This window comes from Hyla sarda, chromosome 5, assembly GCF_029499605.1.
Source record: "Hyla sarda isolate aHylSar1 chromosome 5, aHylSar1.hap1, whole genome shotgun sequence".
In the NCBI taxonomy this organism is placed as follows: domain Eukaryota; kingdom Metazoa; phylum Chordata; class Amphibia; order Anura; family Hylidae; genus Hyla; species Hyla sarda.
Window position 1 is genome coordinate 42,633,857 of NC_079193.1, and position 14,711 is coordinate 42,648,567.

The 14,711-nt window shown below is 40.8% G+C and overlaps 1 protein-coding gene across 2 annotated transcripts in view; it reads right to left on the reverse strand.

Annotated features, from left to right (window-relative positions):
• The window catches only part of ODAD2 (outer dynein arm docking complex subunit 2), a 185,995-nt gene that overhangs the window by 60,754 nt on the left and 110,530 nt on the right, over positions 1-14,711 (reverse strand). Inside the window, exons 15-17 of one of the 2 annotated variants that reach the window (XM_056519385.1) lie at positions 6,050-6,204; positions 3,416-3,658; positions 1,168-1,282 (exon numbers count right to left, since the gene is read on the reverse strand). In XM_056519385.1, coding sequence (XP_056375360.1) covers positions 1,168-1,282; positions 3,416-3,658; positions 6,050-6,204 — 513 coding nt within the window. The remainder of the gene's footprint in view (positions 1-1,167; positions 1,283-3,415; positions 3,659-6,049; positions 6,205-14,711) is intronic. The other variant, XM_056519386.1, reaches the window with a different exon arrangement.

A 14,711-nucleotide genomic window follows, 5' to 3' on the forward strand; every position in this document is an offset into this window, starting at 1 on the left:
AATATAAAACACGTGTGAACGCACCCTTAATGTTAAAAATGAAGATGCGACTTTGCAAACATTTTTTACAAATAAAATACCTAAAAACAAGCAGCCTTCTGCTCTTTTTTTACGATGATTTTTTTTCCCATACATTAAAAAGCTCTGGGTTATTTTTCTAGCAGTTTTTTTTTTTTCATTTTAAAACCCCCAAAATTCATGTAAGACTTCAAACAGACAAGACTTTTGTTTGGCAGGTTTTTTTTTTTTGGCCTAAAAAAATGCCGCAAAAAAACAGCTGTATGCAGTTTTTGTGGCATTTAAAAAAATAAAATAAAAAGGGTGTATTAGTAAAGGCTTTTTTTTATTTGCCACTTTACCCCCTACGGCCCCCAAAGTCATGTGAGCTTATCATCACGTGACTTAAAGATTTCTATCAAAGAATTGGGGGGGGGGGGGAGGTTGAAGCCAGAATAAATGCAAACATACATGCACACCAAGCATTTTTTTTTTGTTTGTGTTTTTATTTGGGAGGGGGGTCGTTCCACCCATAGAAGTCTATAGGAGGAAAAAGGTCACAATTTGTTGAAAAAAATGTCATAGGCAGAGCATGCTGTGACTTGGTAACATTATTACTATCCATCTATTTGCCTTATATAAATTATACTAAATGTATATATATATTTATTTTTATATATATATATATATATATATATATATATATATATATAAATATATTTATACAGACACCCACAGTAGACTATATATATATATATATATATTTATATATATATATATATAGTTATGAACTATATATATATATATATATATATATATATATATAGTTATGAACTATATATATATATATATATATATATATATATATATATAGTTATGAACTATATATAATATATATATGTAAATCTTTTAATAGTCTCTATAAAAAAATATTTTTTTCCCCAGACCTTAGAGCAATGTTTCCCATCCATTGTGTCACCAGCTGTTGCAAAACTACAACTCCCAGTATGCCCGGACAGCCTTCGGCTGTCCGGGCATGCTGGGAATTGTAGTTTTGCGACACCTGGCGCCACGCTGGCTGGGAAATACTGCCTTAGACACATACAAGAAGAGTCCTGCACTGTACAGCTGTAGGGTATGGATACTGCACGCATGGAGACCTATACCCACCTTTGCATTCTCGATGCAGGGACAGATGGCCCACGCTGCACTTGCCTGAACATCTGGATGAGGATTTTTCAGCAACGACCACAGCAAACGAACTCCGTCTAATCGGTCAATTACCCTGTCGCGCAGCCAGGCAATGAAGAAATAAACATCAATTATAGCAGCAGAAATATAAGATCCCGACTGTGAAGAATTCTATTTGACCAAGAAATAAGAGTACAATCGTCTTGGGCTTTCCGTGTAACGTGGCTCATAACTACTCTCCATTCCTGACAGTTAAATCTGTATATTAAACTACAGTAGGAATTTGAGCGTGTTGTAAAATTACGTGTATTTTCCAAAACAAATATTTATTACAAAACCCCGTTACTGGAAGAGGATGTGTGTGTTTTTTAAATAACATTTCTCTATGCAGCTTCCCATTCTCACGTGTCCATGAAAGGGAAAAGCATCTGTAATCCTGATAGAGGTTCGAAACGTCTATACCACAGTGGATCCTTTGTTGGGGAACTTATAAAGTTTAACTTGTTTTCCATGTGCGGCCAACTAAACATGAGCGGCATTAAATCCCGGCGCTGTCTAATTACTTAAACACACTCTAATCAAACTATCTTTATGACGGGCCGAGGAATGAATTATCGTCAGAATCATGGCCGCACCATCTGTCCACTGTTTAGACATCAATCACGGGGAGAATCATCGCTTTCCATCAGGGTCCATAGAGGACTTTAAACCCAGACTAAACCGAATATCCCCTTTACAATCCTATCTTTGTATGGAGACGCTGTAAAACCTAAATCTTGTGAAAAAGATAGAAAAAAAAAAAGAGGGCTTGAAATATATCAGTTTCAAAGGTACGGGAGGATGTTATTATCCGCTGAGAACATTCTTGCGAAAACATATCACTGTAACACGAAGGTCTCTGTGTGATTTATACATTATGGTATACAGCGTGTATGTAGTCGATGGACAAAATCCTGTACAAGATGTTTCTGGGTGATTAAATAGATTCATACCCCCGAAAGAAATCTAGTATACGTATGTTGTAATCTATACTAATTGAAAGCGGTTCCATTTTGTCCTTACTTTTCTCCTGTCAAGTATGGTTATTGTGTTTTAAATAAAAAAAATAAAAAATTTACCGTAATAAAATATAAGATCTCTATATAAAATCACATATATGTAAACATTAAAGAAAATAATATAAAATACTAATAAATAAAAATACTAAAATAAACATGAAAGAAGCTGAATTTCTAATGGTTAACATAATATTATTACTATTTATTAATAATAATAATAATAATAATTATTATTATTACTTGCTAATGGTTTACATAATAATAAAAAGCAGTGGAAGCAGCACACGCTGTGAAACGGACGTTGTCCCGTTACTTCTCCCCCTCCTGACGTTTTCGGTATTCCTTAATCAGGAATAAAGTCTATATTGCATCTTCATCGAGTGCCGTGAGTCCATCTCCGCTCTTGTCTGAATTGGGATTATTATTATTATTATTTGAATAGTTGAATGTGTCACCTATTTTTTATTTTTTTTACATTTTTACTTATTATAGGGAGATACAGAAACATTCATTTTTTCCTCATGTGTTCCTATATTATCATTGTAATTTGTAATTGTAATTGTAATTTTTTATTTCATTTTTGTACGTCATTATGTGGGCATCCGTATTGGGTTTTCTGAACATTTTTTAAAAGGAACCTGTCAATAGATTTTACCCTATATAACTGTTGACAACATAGTATATAGGGTAAAATCACTTTGCAATATGTAGCCCCCGAACGTGTTGCATCTTCAGGTAGTCACCACTGCTCTGTATTCACGCCTACGCGAGTGTGACTGACACCTTGCTCTCTTCCTCACCCTGCTCCCCGGGGTCTACTTGGGGCTCATTAACATACAGCATAGACTATATTCTCACTATCCTTTTTCGGTTTGCCCTTATATACACAGCAGATATCTAAGGCATATCATCAGACACCTACAGCATATTTCACTCTATTGCCACAAATTTAGCTGTAGTTTTGGAAGTGGCTTAACCCAACTCAATGGAGCTAAACTGCACCCTGGCTATCCGTTACATGTAGCAATATAGGCACAAAAAACACATCAATAAGTCACAGTATGAACTACAGCGCATATTCTGATTGAAACCAATGGAACACATATTAATTGTGGTGTTCACATATAAAAATTATGTTGTGTGGATAAAGCCTAAAATTTTTTACTCACGCCATATTTTCCGGCTCCGATGCACAGGCTCCTACAGCTTTGGTAACATTCACCAACAAGGCCGGGTTAGTGCTGGTTAGTAAATTGACCAGTGGATTTATGCCCCCACATTTACGGATGATGGCCCTATTTGCGGGCTCCTGGCCACATTCTCCAAGTGCGCCTACGACATTAACAAGGACTTCTTCTGGTTGGTCAGTCAGGAAGGTCACCAAGGTTTCTATAACTTTGTATTCTTGAAACCTTCAAATCAAAGAAAACAAATATTTAGTGGAGAGAAAAGTTGCGTAAGACCCTTGCAGATAAAAAGCATTGTATCAATTTGAAGCTAAAGGGCCTTAAAGGGGTACTCCACCCCTAGACATCTTATGGGGACCCCAGAGATCTCCTTGATGCACCCGGCGTTTGTCTAGAGTGCCGCGTGCAGCGCCGGAGGCCCGTGATGTCATGGACACAGCCCACTCGTGACGTCACGGCCACGCCCCCTTAATGCAAGTCTAGACAACGTGGCTGTGATGTCACTAGCGGGCCATGCCCATTACATCACGAGCCTCCGCCTCCACAGCAACGGGACCCCCACGATCAGATATCTTATCCCCTATCCTTTAGATAGGGGATAAGATGTCTAGGGGCGGAGTACCCCTTTAATGCAGAATCTAGCACAGGACCAAAACTATAATGTACCGTATCTTCAAACAGAGCTGATCAGCAACACTTCAAATATTGTTCAGGGATGATCTGAGGAACATGACCATTTTTAGCTCTGAGCAGGGCCTGTCCGTTCAGCCAATCACTGACCGCAAGGTTTTCCCATCACGGCCAGTGACTGGCTAAGAGGGCAGATCCTTTTTCCGATCTCTCATCCCAGAAGCAGGGAGAAAACAGGAGCAGTGTTTGCCTCTCTTTCACCGATTTAAGCCATGTTAATTTTGCCACCCAAGCAAACCAGTTCCCAATTTTCTCCTTAGGAGGGTTGTTTGGCAAAAATTATTTTTCTAAAAAAAAAATGCCCAGGCTTTCTCTTTAAACAATAAATAAAAAGCCCTACACTTACCTCTTATTTGATCTCTGTAGTCTCCGGTATTGTTGCTCCCGGTCTCTGTGGCGCTCCACTTTCTGGTACTGGGGACCTCAGAGTGCAACTTAGCCAATCACTGGTTGTGAAAAGACAACGCTGCGGCCAGTGATTGTCAATGTGACGTATTGGGTCGGGGCAAAACAACACCGCTCAGCCAATCAATGGCCGCAACCAGTGAATGGGTTGCCCTCTGTGGTCCACAGCCCCAGCACCAGAAAGTGGAGTGCGGCAGAGGCTATGGGGACTGAATGAGAGGCTATTGGTCTATTTTGTTTATGGAGGTAGCCTGGGCATGTATTTAGAAAAATCTTTTTTTCCAGACAACCCCTTTAAACTAGACTAAGACTGATTTGAATCTTTTGTTCACGACTGAGCAAAGGAATCATGTTTATTCTGGTACACACATCTTTTCTCCTGATGTACAGGGTACCCACCTGCCTCCATTCTATCTAGCCATAGGTGGACCCGGTTTGCTAGTGCTGTGGTGCCTCAAAAGGCACTGTCTTTCAAGAAGAATTTCCATTTCACCATCATTGTAGAATGACAACTTATAATAACCTATAATAAACTTTCTGTATGAATTCCATACTGCTTTTATGATCTCTGCTTGCTGCCATTCAATGTGAAGCTGCATTGTTTACTTCCAGAGGGTGAAGATCTGTCTTGGTGATGTGATGGACACAGAAGTACATGGCTTTTTATAGCCATATCATGTCTGGCTCATCACATGTCCCTAACTCCACTCCACCACCATATAAATAAATGCTTTCTTTCCAGTGAACCTGCTGGCTTGCATTCTGACAATTCTCATAGATGTCTAGTGACTCAGGAACCTCCATGAGCAGTAGCTATAAAACATTCTATTATTAGGTCTTTAGGGGGATAGCTCCTAGGAACATATATTCTTCCAACACCCAGACTGAAGAACCGTAAAAATAAGCATGGAACAATGCTATAAATCTTCAGGGTGTAAACTGATTTGTCTAAAAACGGATTATCCTTTTTTTTCTCTATCAGCAATATACCACACTATACATCAGCACTGGGCCAATTCTGTGACATCTCGGCTAAGTCGTGCAGCAGATATAGCCCACGAGCTGTATATTTTTCTCAGCTAATGTGTAGGCTAGCAATAAGTTATGTGCAGATTTGACGATATATGGAGATATTTGTTGTCCTCACTCTTTAGCCAGCAGCTGCTTATCACTGAGACTGATCTCCAAATGATCCCCTCGGAGACAGGTTGATGTATATAACTGCTCCGGAGAGGCGCTTACTGTGTCAATCTATCTGATATTTGCAGTCTAGGCACTTGTTAACTAAGCCAAAGAACTCATTTAGGTTTCCTGCTACTTTCATTACTCATTGATCTTGTCCTCTTCATCTGCAAGAAATCCCTCACCCTGCCTATGACCTTCTTTCAACTCTACCAGCTGGCCAGTAACAGCCTAGAGCGGCTTTCGGATTGAACATTATCACCGTCTGGGATTTAGATAATGTAAAACGCACATCAATAACAATACAATAAAAGACCAAATTAAAATGTTGCTGGTTACTTTGTCACATTATCCAGGCTGATGGAACACTTCCAAATGGCTCCCGTCACTGCCGCTAAGAGTTCCTTATTGTCGGACTTGCCGAGGAGCATGGCTAGAGGTTGTAGTCCTCCATACTGTCGCACCAGATCTCGAGTCTCCTCGTCCTCGGCACACTATACATCACAAAACAGAGCAGTTTCAGAAACATTCCTCATTTCCCGCACACAACATTTATTTTCCAGGTGAAAACATTATCGTTTTGTGTTTGCAAATCGACCGTCGGACTAGCAGGCTCGGGTAATATGAATTGCCTTACGAGGTGGGAATTGGTGATTATGGTTTGCATGTGGCTGCTGTAGCCCTGCCAAAACATCTCAGTGCATGTTATCCATTTCATAATACTTGGACATTTAATATGACATCAATTACAAAAAAACACTGCTGCCACTTGAATTATTTTTTGTCTAGTTATAAAGACAAAGTGGATGACTTAAACAGAGAAGAATGCTGGCAGTGGGCTTAATCATAAAACCTGATGTCATAAACAATACCCAGGCAGTACAAATGGTAAGTACTAAGAAGCAAAGCAATCAAATAAATAGTGAAAGGAAAAAAAAGCCAGACGAAAACGGGAGCGTGCAGAAACATCCTGAAGAAAACATAAAAAGAGAATGAAAGGTCTGTCGTCACTTAAACCACAACATATGTAAGCTGCAAAATCAAATCAGAAAATAAAGCATGGACATCATTACCGGAATGATCTGAAAAGAGAGGATGAAATGAGGCCATGCCAAATGAAAGAAGCAAAAAAAAAGTTTCATTTTACTTAAAGGGGTACTCCGGTGGAAATTATTATTTTTTTAAATCAACTGGTGCCAGATTTGTAAATAACTTCTATTAAAAAATCTTTACCCTTCCAGTACTTTTTAGCAGCTGTATGCTACAGAGGAAATTATTTTCTTTTTGAAAATGTTTTTTTGTCTTGTCAACAGTGCTCTCTGCTGACCCCTGATGCCTGGATCAGGAACTGTGCAGAGTAGGAGAAAATCCCCACTGCAAACCTATGCTGCTCTGGACAGTTCCTGACACGGACAGAGGTGTCAGCAGAGAGCACTGTGGACAAGACAAAAAAGAAATTCAAAAAGAAAAGAATTTCCTCTGTAGCATACAGCTGCTAAAAAGTACTGGAAGGGTAATATTTTTTTAATAGAAGTAACTTACAAATCTGTTTAACTTTCTGGCACCAGTTGATTTAAAAAAAAAAAAAAAAAATATGTTTTTCACCAGAGTACCCCTTCAAGGAATGCTCTGATTTAGAACCAAAGAGCCGGTGGAAGCAGAAACAGAGTACAGTTGAATGTGCGGGGGTGTATTATAAATACTTACAGTATATATATTTATATAAAATCAATAATTTTATGTCCATACAACATTGAATGTGTTTAAAAGGAACATTTTTCTAAAAAGATGCACCTGCAAAGCTTTAGCTTGAAAAGTTGATTTTGGCTGCGACAGGGGTCGCATCACCAAGATTGTAGTGTTGTACACAAAGTAAGTAAATTGGGTTATACTGCAATCCAAAAGTGGCAGCGACTGGTATCCGGAAGTTGCACAAAATCCATCTGATAGGGCTCATATGCCCATAGATGTTAAACACTCCCCCAACCATCCGGGCCCCAAGGGGATAATTAGAGGCAGTCTAAGTACCTAGATTTTATTATAATTGAGGATATGGTTTCCAAATTATTCCACTTCCGGATGATACTTGTATAATCATTTGATTTTCTTACAGATTTCCCATAATTATATATAAAGATATACCAATAATGAAGGAATAGAAAGTCTGGCACCGTTAGTAACCGGTACACGCAAGCTCCATAACATTGGGTATAGCACATAGCACGTGTAAGTCCATGTATCAAGTGAGTGGTGGAGGTGCTCTCATCCAAAGAATGCAGGTCAGGTAAATGTATATAAAGAGAGAATTGGAAGCATAACGCACCGTACGGGCCAGAGGAAGCGCCGATGTGCAGAAAACTTGTTGCCACCCACCTCACCTGTTCCCCCGTTGCTCCCTGTGTGTCTGTCCGTCCTACTGCAATGTTCCTGTTGAGTACTGAATAAAGCCTGGATTTGCAACTGAGAAGTATGTGGTGAGTGCGTTATCCTTTCAATTCTCTGTATATATATATATATATATATATATATATATATATATATCTATAGAGGGAGAAAGGAAAAAAGCAGCACTCCAAGTGTTAGGATGTAGGGGGTGCCTCCTGCTGTAAACCTTGGTTAGAGGTCCAGTAAAGTATATGTCCAAAAAGAAGCAGTGGCACTCCCGTAGTTTTAGTGTAAAGTGATGTCTTTTATTTCTTTTAGTTGCACACGGTGGAGTGAAATAAAAGACATCACTTTACACTAAAACTATGGGAGTGCCACTGTTTCTTTTTTGGAGATATATATATATATATGTATATAAAGATAGCATGACTAAAGGCGGCCATCCTGGATAGATGCAGTACCCCGGGACAGTACAGTAAAAGAAAAGAAGCTGTAAAATAGTAGAAACTGAAAAAAGTTGAAAAAGACTACTGGGAACTAAACTATTTGGGTCACACTGTCCAGAGATTAGATTTCGAAGCTAATCAGCAAGACAATTATAGAAAAGCTAAGAAAATGGACAAATTCCTGAATAAATCAGCATCTGAAGAAAAGTGGCTATACACCGAAGTCCTGGGCCATCGGGTGCCAGCTTCAAGCAAAGGGTCACACCCTATAAAATAAGTGAGAGTGCATATAAAACTTAACTTTTATTAGATCTGGAAAAAAATGCTGCAAAGACAAATAAGTGTGCAACCCCAGATATTGCATAAGGTTACTGTAAGGTGTGTTCAATTGTGTGGGTGCAAAAGTTGGCATAAAGGAGAGTTGGTGTTTTCTACCTTCCTTAACACCTGACCCTGTTATGCTCTTCTTGGCAAGTGTTGCATCCTATTATACCCTTACTGCCCAACAAGTTTTTTTTCTTTCTATAGAAACTGAGTCCTCAGGGGACATTAGGCAAGAGGTAAAATTAAATACAGAATGTCCAAACCACTCAGTAACTATAATCAATATGAAAAGGGTTCACATATAGCTAGATACAAGGCAACCAAAAAAACATGAGAAGGAGCTGTCTACAATCTTGTTTAGTTTGACTAAACTAAACATTAATGTGAACAGCTCCCACCCACGCCAGGCATCAGATCTACTGAATCACTATCGCAGTCACTGGTGCTGTAAGTAGGAACCCCATAGACTAGTGTCCCTGAGAACTCCACTGCTATAGACAGCAGAAAGTGCAGGGCAATCAGGGTGATCCAGGGTATAAGAGGGATAGGTTCTTGTCTAGGACTCTCTTTTCAGGGCGATGCAACACTAGCAAGAAGGGTGTAACAGGGCCAGGAATTAGAGAAAGATAGAAAACCCCAAGCCCCCTCCTGCCAACTTCCTCATCCTCACAATTCAGCATATCTTACGGTAACCACGTGCAATATCTGTACAGTACAAGTAGTGTCTTTTTAGATTTTGGGTTGCACACAAATTTGTTTTCAGGGTATTTGTGTCTTGTTGTAGTAAAAGATACGTTTTTTTTTGCACTCTCGCCTTGGCCTATAGAACAGGAGATTTTGAAAAGCCTCTTCTTTTGATTCCGTGCACAGAGTCACACCGCTGACATCAGAATGTCTCAGAGATCTTGGCAAAAAATGCAAAAACTAGAAGGATAAGATCCTTACAGAGAAGGAAGATGGGAAGTTTGTTGATATAAATTCTGCAGCAGGTGCAACAAATATACAATATTCCCCAGATGGAATAGATTTCTATCAGTTGGTGCAAAATGCTTCAGCATCAGCCCATATAGTTGTAGCAAGAACTGTGCTGCACTGTAAGTGCATTTAACACAAATGACTAATTTTGTGATTCGGTTTACCGTCACACGACATGTACATGGTTTCATATAGCAACAAAGAGAATAAAAGTGGCACTCACCAGGTCACAGCAGGATAAATCTGTAATCTTCATAAAATGTGCAAAACGACAGGACAAAACAGGGCATAGTACCACGCATGAAACGGCTGTCCTGAATGCCCCTGCCATCAGTACAATCCCCTGTTTTGACGGCTGTCCTGAACGCCCCTGTCATTAGTACTATATTTTATTTATGTACATGGTTTCCCAATACTTTATCAATACACCCTCAGTGCACAAACACTGCTTTACAAAAAACAAAAAATAATGGTTATCACTGCAGCAATGCACTGTGAAACTGCGTGTAGTTTTCTAGCTCAGTTCTTCATTGTGTAGTTCACTACCGCTATAGATTCAAGAGCCCTTACAGATACAACAACAACTATTATTGGTCCATTGTTTTATTAGGATTACCTGAGAAATCTTTACAGCTATAGTCATATATATATATATATATATATATATATATATATATATACTGTATATATGTGTGTGTCTGTTGTTTTATAGACTGCTTTCGGAACACATGGTGAATTCGCTGACGGAAAACCATATTCCTGTTTTTGTCAATCAGGAGAAGTTCAGATTTCTATCTCTTCTATGACTAAGTCTAATCTAAACACTGTGAATACTGGGATCACCTATTAGAACAAATTCTAATCACAGCGTGGCAGGATCTGATTGTCAGGATTAGGTTCCACAACCTTTTCCGGCTTTCATACTTCATAAGCCCCTTGTGCACAGAGCAGACTTTTCAGCACCTAAATCATAGACAGCTAGATCTAAACATAATCTAGGACTAATTCACAAAATTGGAATTGTACAACGGGTTCATTTTTACAATGTGCATTCTGTCTCTTATACAGGATATTGATTATAAATGGTGCCAATGATCAATCTGACAGTAAAGTATGGTTTGCGTACTTCAAAGTATGGTTTGCCTTCTTGCCCTTTCTTTTCAGTTAAAGGGAGCGGATGAAAATTGTATGAGATTAGGAAAAAAGTCTGCTACTTTTTCCCATAAGCACCAGCACTCCAATCCACTACCTGCAGGTAGCATTGCAACTAGTTTCCATTAACATTTTCTAGTCTCATACAACCTCTATAACCCTTAAAGGGGTATTCCGGCTTTAAACATCTTATCCCCTAGCCAAAGGATAGGTGATAAGGTGTATATAGTCGGAATACCCCTTTAAGGTGAAGACCTTAGTAGTCCAAGACAGACAGGTTTCTGCAGTACAGTATGTGAAATGCAAGTCCAAAGCAATACAGAACATGAAGTAAAGGTAAAGAGCAGTGCAGTACAGGTAAAGAACAGTACAGTACATCCAGTACAGGTAAAGAGCAGTGTAGTACAGGTAGATGGCAGTACAGTACATGCAGTACAGGTAAAGAACAGTACAGTACATGCAGTACAGGTAAAGAGTAGTGCAGTACAGGTAAAGAGCAGTGCAGTTCATGCAGTACAGGTAAAGAGCAGTACGCTACATGCAGTACAAATAAAGAGCAGTGCAGTTCATGCAGTACAGGTAAAGAGCAGTACGGTACATGCATTACAAATAAAGAGCAGTACGGTACATGCAGTACAGGTAGATGGCAGTACAGCACACATAGTACAGGTAAAAAGCAGTACAGTACATGTAGTACAGGTAAAGAGCAGTACAAAACATGTAGCACAAGTCCTTAGCAGTTCAGTACATGTAGAATAGTTAGATAACAATATTGTACATGCAGTATATGCAGAGAGCAGTACAGTATAAAAAGCTGAGGTTTGCTCTGCAGTATACATCTCTGATTTTCAGTTATCCTTGAGCTGTAGATGGAGCCTATTGTCTATGTAGTCTTCAATACACTGCACACACAGAAGAGGGAATCCTGCTCATCTATATCTTTGTAGCACACCCTTAGAAGCAGCAGCAACATGGAGGACATTATAGAAAAGTTCTGAGCAGTGGAAGCTGTGAATAAATAAATCCCTGAGCTAAGATCCAATACTCAGTAGAAGATTCTTGTCTGTCTGCAATCCCAATGTTTGCTGATGTCTCTCTCCAGACTAATCCCCTCACAATAAATCTATCCCTCAGATCAGAGGCTTGTCTCTTGAAATCCCTGAGGGTCAAGCAATTTCTTCTCACTCTGAGATATTGACCCTTTGGGATTCCAATCCTCTGTTTTTCAGGGTGATAGCTATCTCATCTGAGAAGGCTGTTGGAACTAGTTGGTTTCCGAAAGGTCATCATCTGGAGGTAACCATCAGTTCTCTTTGAGATGGATACATCTAGGAACGAAAGTTCCTGCTTATTCATTTCAAAGGTAAATCTGAGCCCAATTGGATTGTCATTTAGACTCATTACAAAATCTCTAAATGACCACTCATTACCTGACCAGAGAACCAGAATGTCATCAATATAGCGCCCCCAGAAAATAATCTGGGGGTACCACCAGGAGTCCTCGTCCTGAAACACCATCGTATCCTCCCACCAGCCCAGGAGAAAGTTGGCATACATTAACATCTCCAGAATTAAATTATTGTTGGAGCTATACTGATTGCCTCTGCCTCGAAGGAAGTGTTTCACTCCCTGAATACCAAAATCATTAGGTATACTTCTATAAAGGGCCTCAATATGAATCGATGCCAGGATGGTATCAGGCTTTAGTCACGAATATACGAGGGGAGGGCAGTTACAAACTGGCGTAGTACAGTATCAATATAGATCCCCTCACCAGAAGCATTTATCATGTGACAATGCTGACTTCAACTGCCTACATCTGAATATCATCTCTATTAATTTGACCATTATAATTGCTCTATTTGACATGTGTATATCTTATCTGTCATTTATTGAGTATGGTCTTTTGAATTTTTCTTGAACACTTTTGCAATTGTGAATATATTTGAGTATATGTGGAGAGGGGTAGATCAGCTCACCAATTGTATGTCCAGTCCACAGCACGGCAGGTGTGCGGCAACACCAAACAGCAGATAAAGGAGAAGGATGAGCCAGCGTGGCGATAGCAGAAGGTCCCTTTATTGTGTAAAAACCGAAACACAGGCACAGGACTGCACAATTATGCATATTATGCATTCCTGTGCCTGTGTTTCGGTTTTTACACAATAAAGGGAACCCTAGTTGATTAGGACAACCTGTCTTTGCAAAAGTCATCTTATTTGAAATTGGAAACAACTGTACCATAGAAAGATATATGTATTTGTTGTTTCGTGAACACCTTACAAATATTGTTTGATAATTTTAGCCCTCATATTGCACATTGGTGTATCTTCTTTATATTTTAATAGAATCAATAAAGGTTATATCTTAAAATGGTATTGTGTTATACTTTACCTTTACTTCTTTAGACAGCAGAATAGAGCATGTAGTACAGGTAGAAAACAGAACCGTACCGGCAGCGCTGAACCTCAGAGAGGTACTACTAGACAGCCAATCATAAAGCACTTCTGTAATGTCCACTGCTTAGATCAAAGTTCTAAATTTCTATCAAAGAGAGGAGCTAAATGGCTGCTTATTGTGACCCATCATACCTGTTACGCCTAGCGCTCCGGGTCCCCGCTCCTCCCCGGAGCGCTAACGGCGTCTCTCTCCCCGCAGCTCCCCGGTCAGTCCCACTGACCGGGAGCGCTGCACTGTCATGGCCGTCGGGGATGCGATTCGCACAGCGGGACGCGCCCGCTCGCGAATCGCATCCCAGGTCACTTACCCGTCCCGGTCCTCTGCTGTCATGTGCTGGCGCGCGCGGCTCCGCTCTCTAGGGCGCGCGCGCGCCAGCTCTCTGAGACTTAAAGGGCCAGTGCACCAATGATTGGTGCCTGGCCCAATTAGCTTAATTGGCTCCCACCTGCTCCCAGACTATATCTGCTCACTGCCCCTGCACTCCCTTGCCGGATCTTGTTGCCTTGTGCCAGTGAAAGCGTTTAGTGTGTCCAAAGCCTGTGTTCCTGAACTTCTGCTATCCATCCTGACTACGAACCTTGCCGCCTGCCCCCGACCTTCTGCTACGTCTGACCTTGCCTCTGCCTAGTCCTTCTGTCCCACGTCTTCTCAGCAGTCAGCGAGGTTGAGCCGTTGCTAGTGGATACGACCTGGTTGCTACTGCCGCAGCAAGACCATCCCGCTTTGCGGCGGGCTCTGGTGAAAACCAGTAGCCTCTTAGAACCGGTCCACTAGCACGGTCCACGCCAATCCCTCGCTGACACAGAGGATCCACTACCTGTGAGCCGAATCGTGACAGTAGATCCGGCCATGGATCCCGCTGAGGTGCCGCTGCCAAGTCTCGCTGATCTTCCCACGGTGGTCGCTCAGCAATCGCAGCAGATTGCCCAACAAGGACAGCAGCTGTCGCAGTTGACCGCCATGTTACAGCAACTTCTGCCTCTGCTACAGCAGCAACCATCTCCTCCGCCAGCTCCTGCACCTCCTCCGCAGCGAGTGGTCGCTCCTAACCTCCGTTTGTCCCTGCCGGACAAATTTGATGGGGACTCTAAACTCTGCCATGGATTTTTGTCTCAGTGTTCCCTGCATATGGAGATGTTGTCGGACTTGTTTCCTACAGAACGGTCTAAGGTGGCGTTCGTAGTAAGCCTTCTTTCAGGAAAGGCCTGTCTTGGGCCACACCGCTCTGGGACCGCAATGATCCTGCCACAGCCACAGTC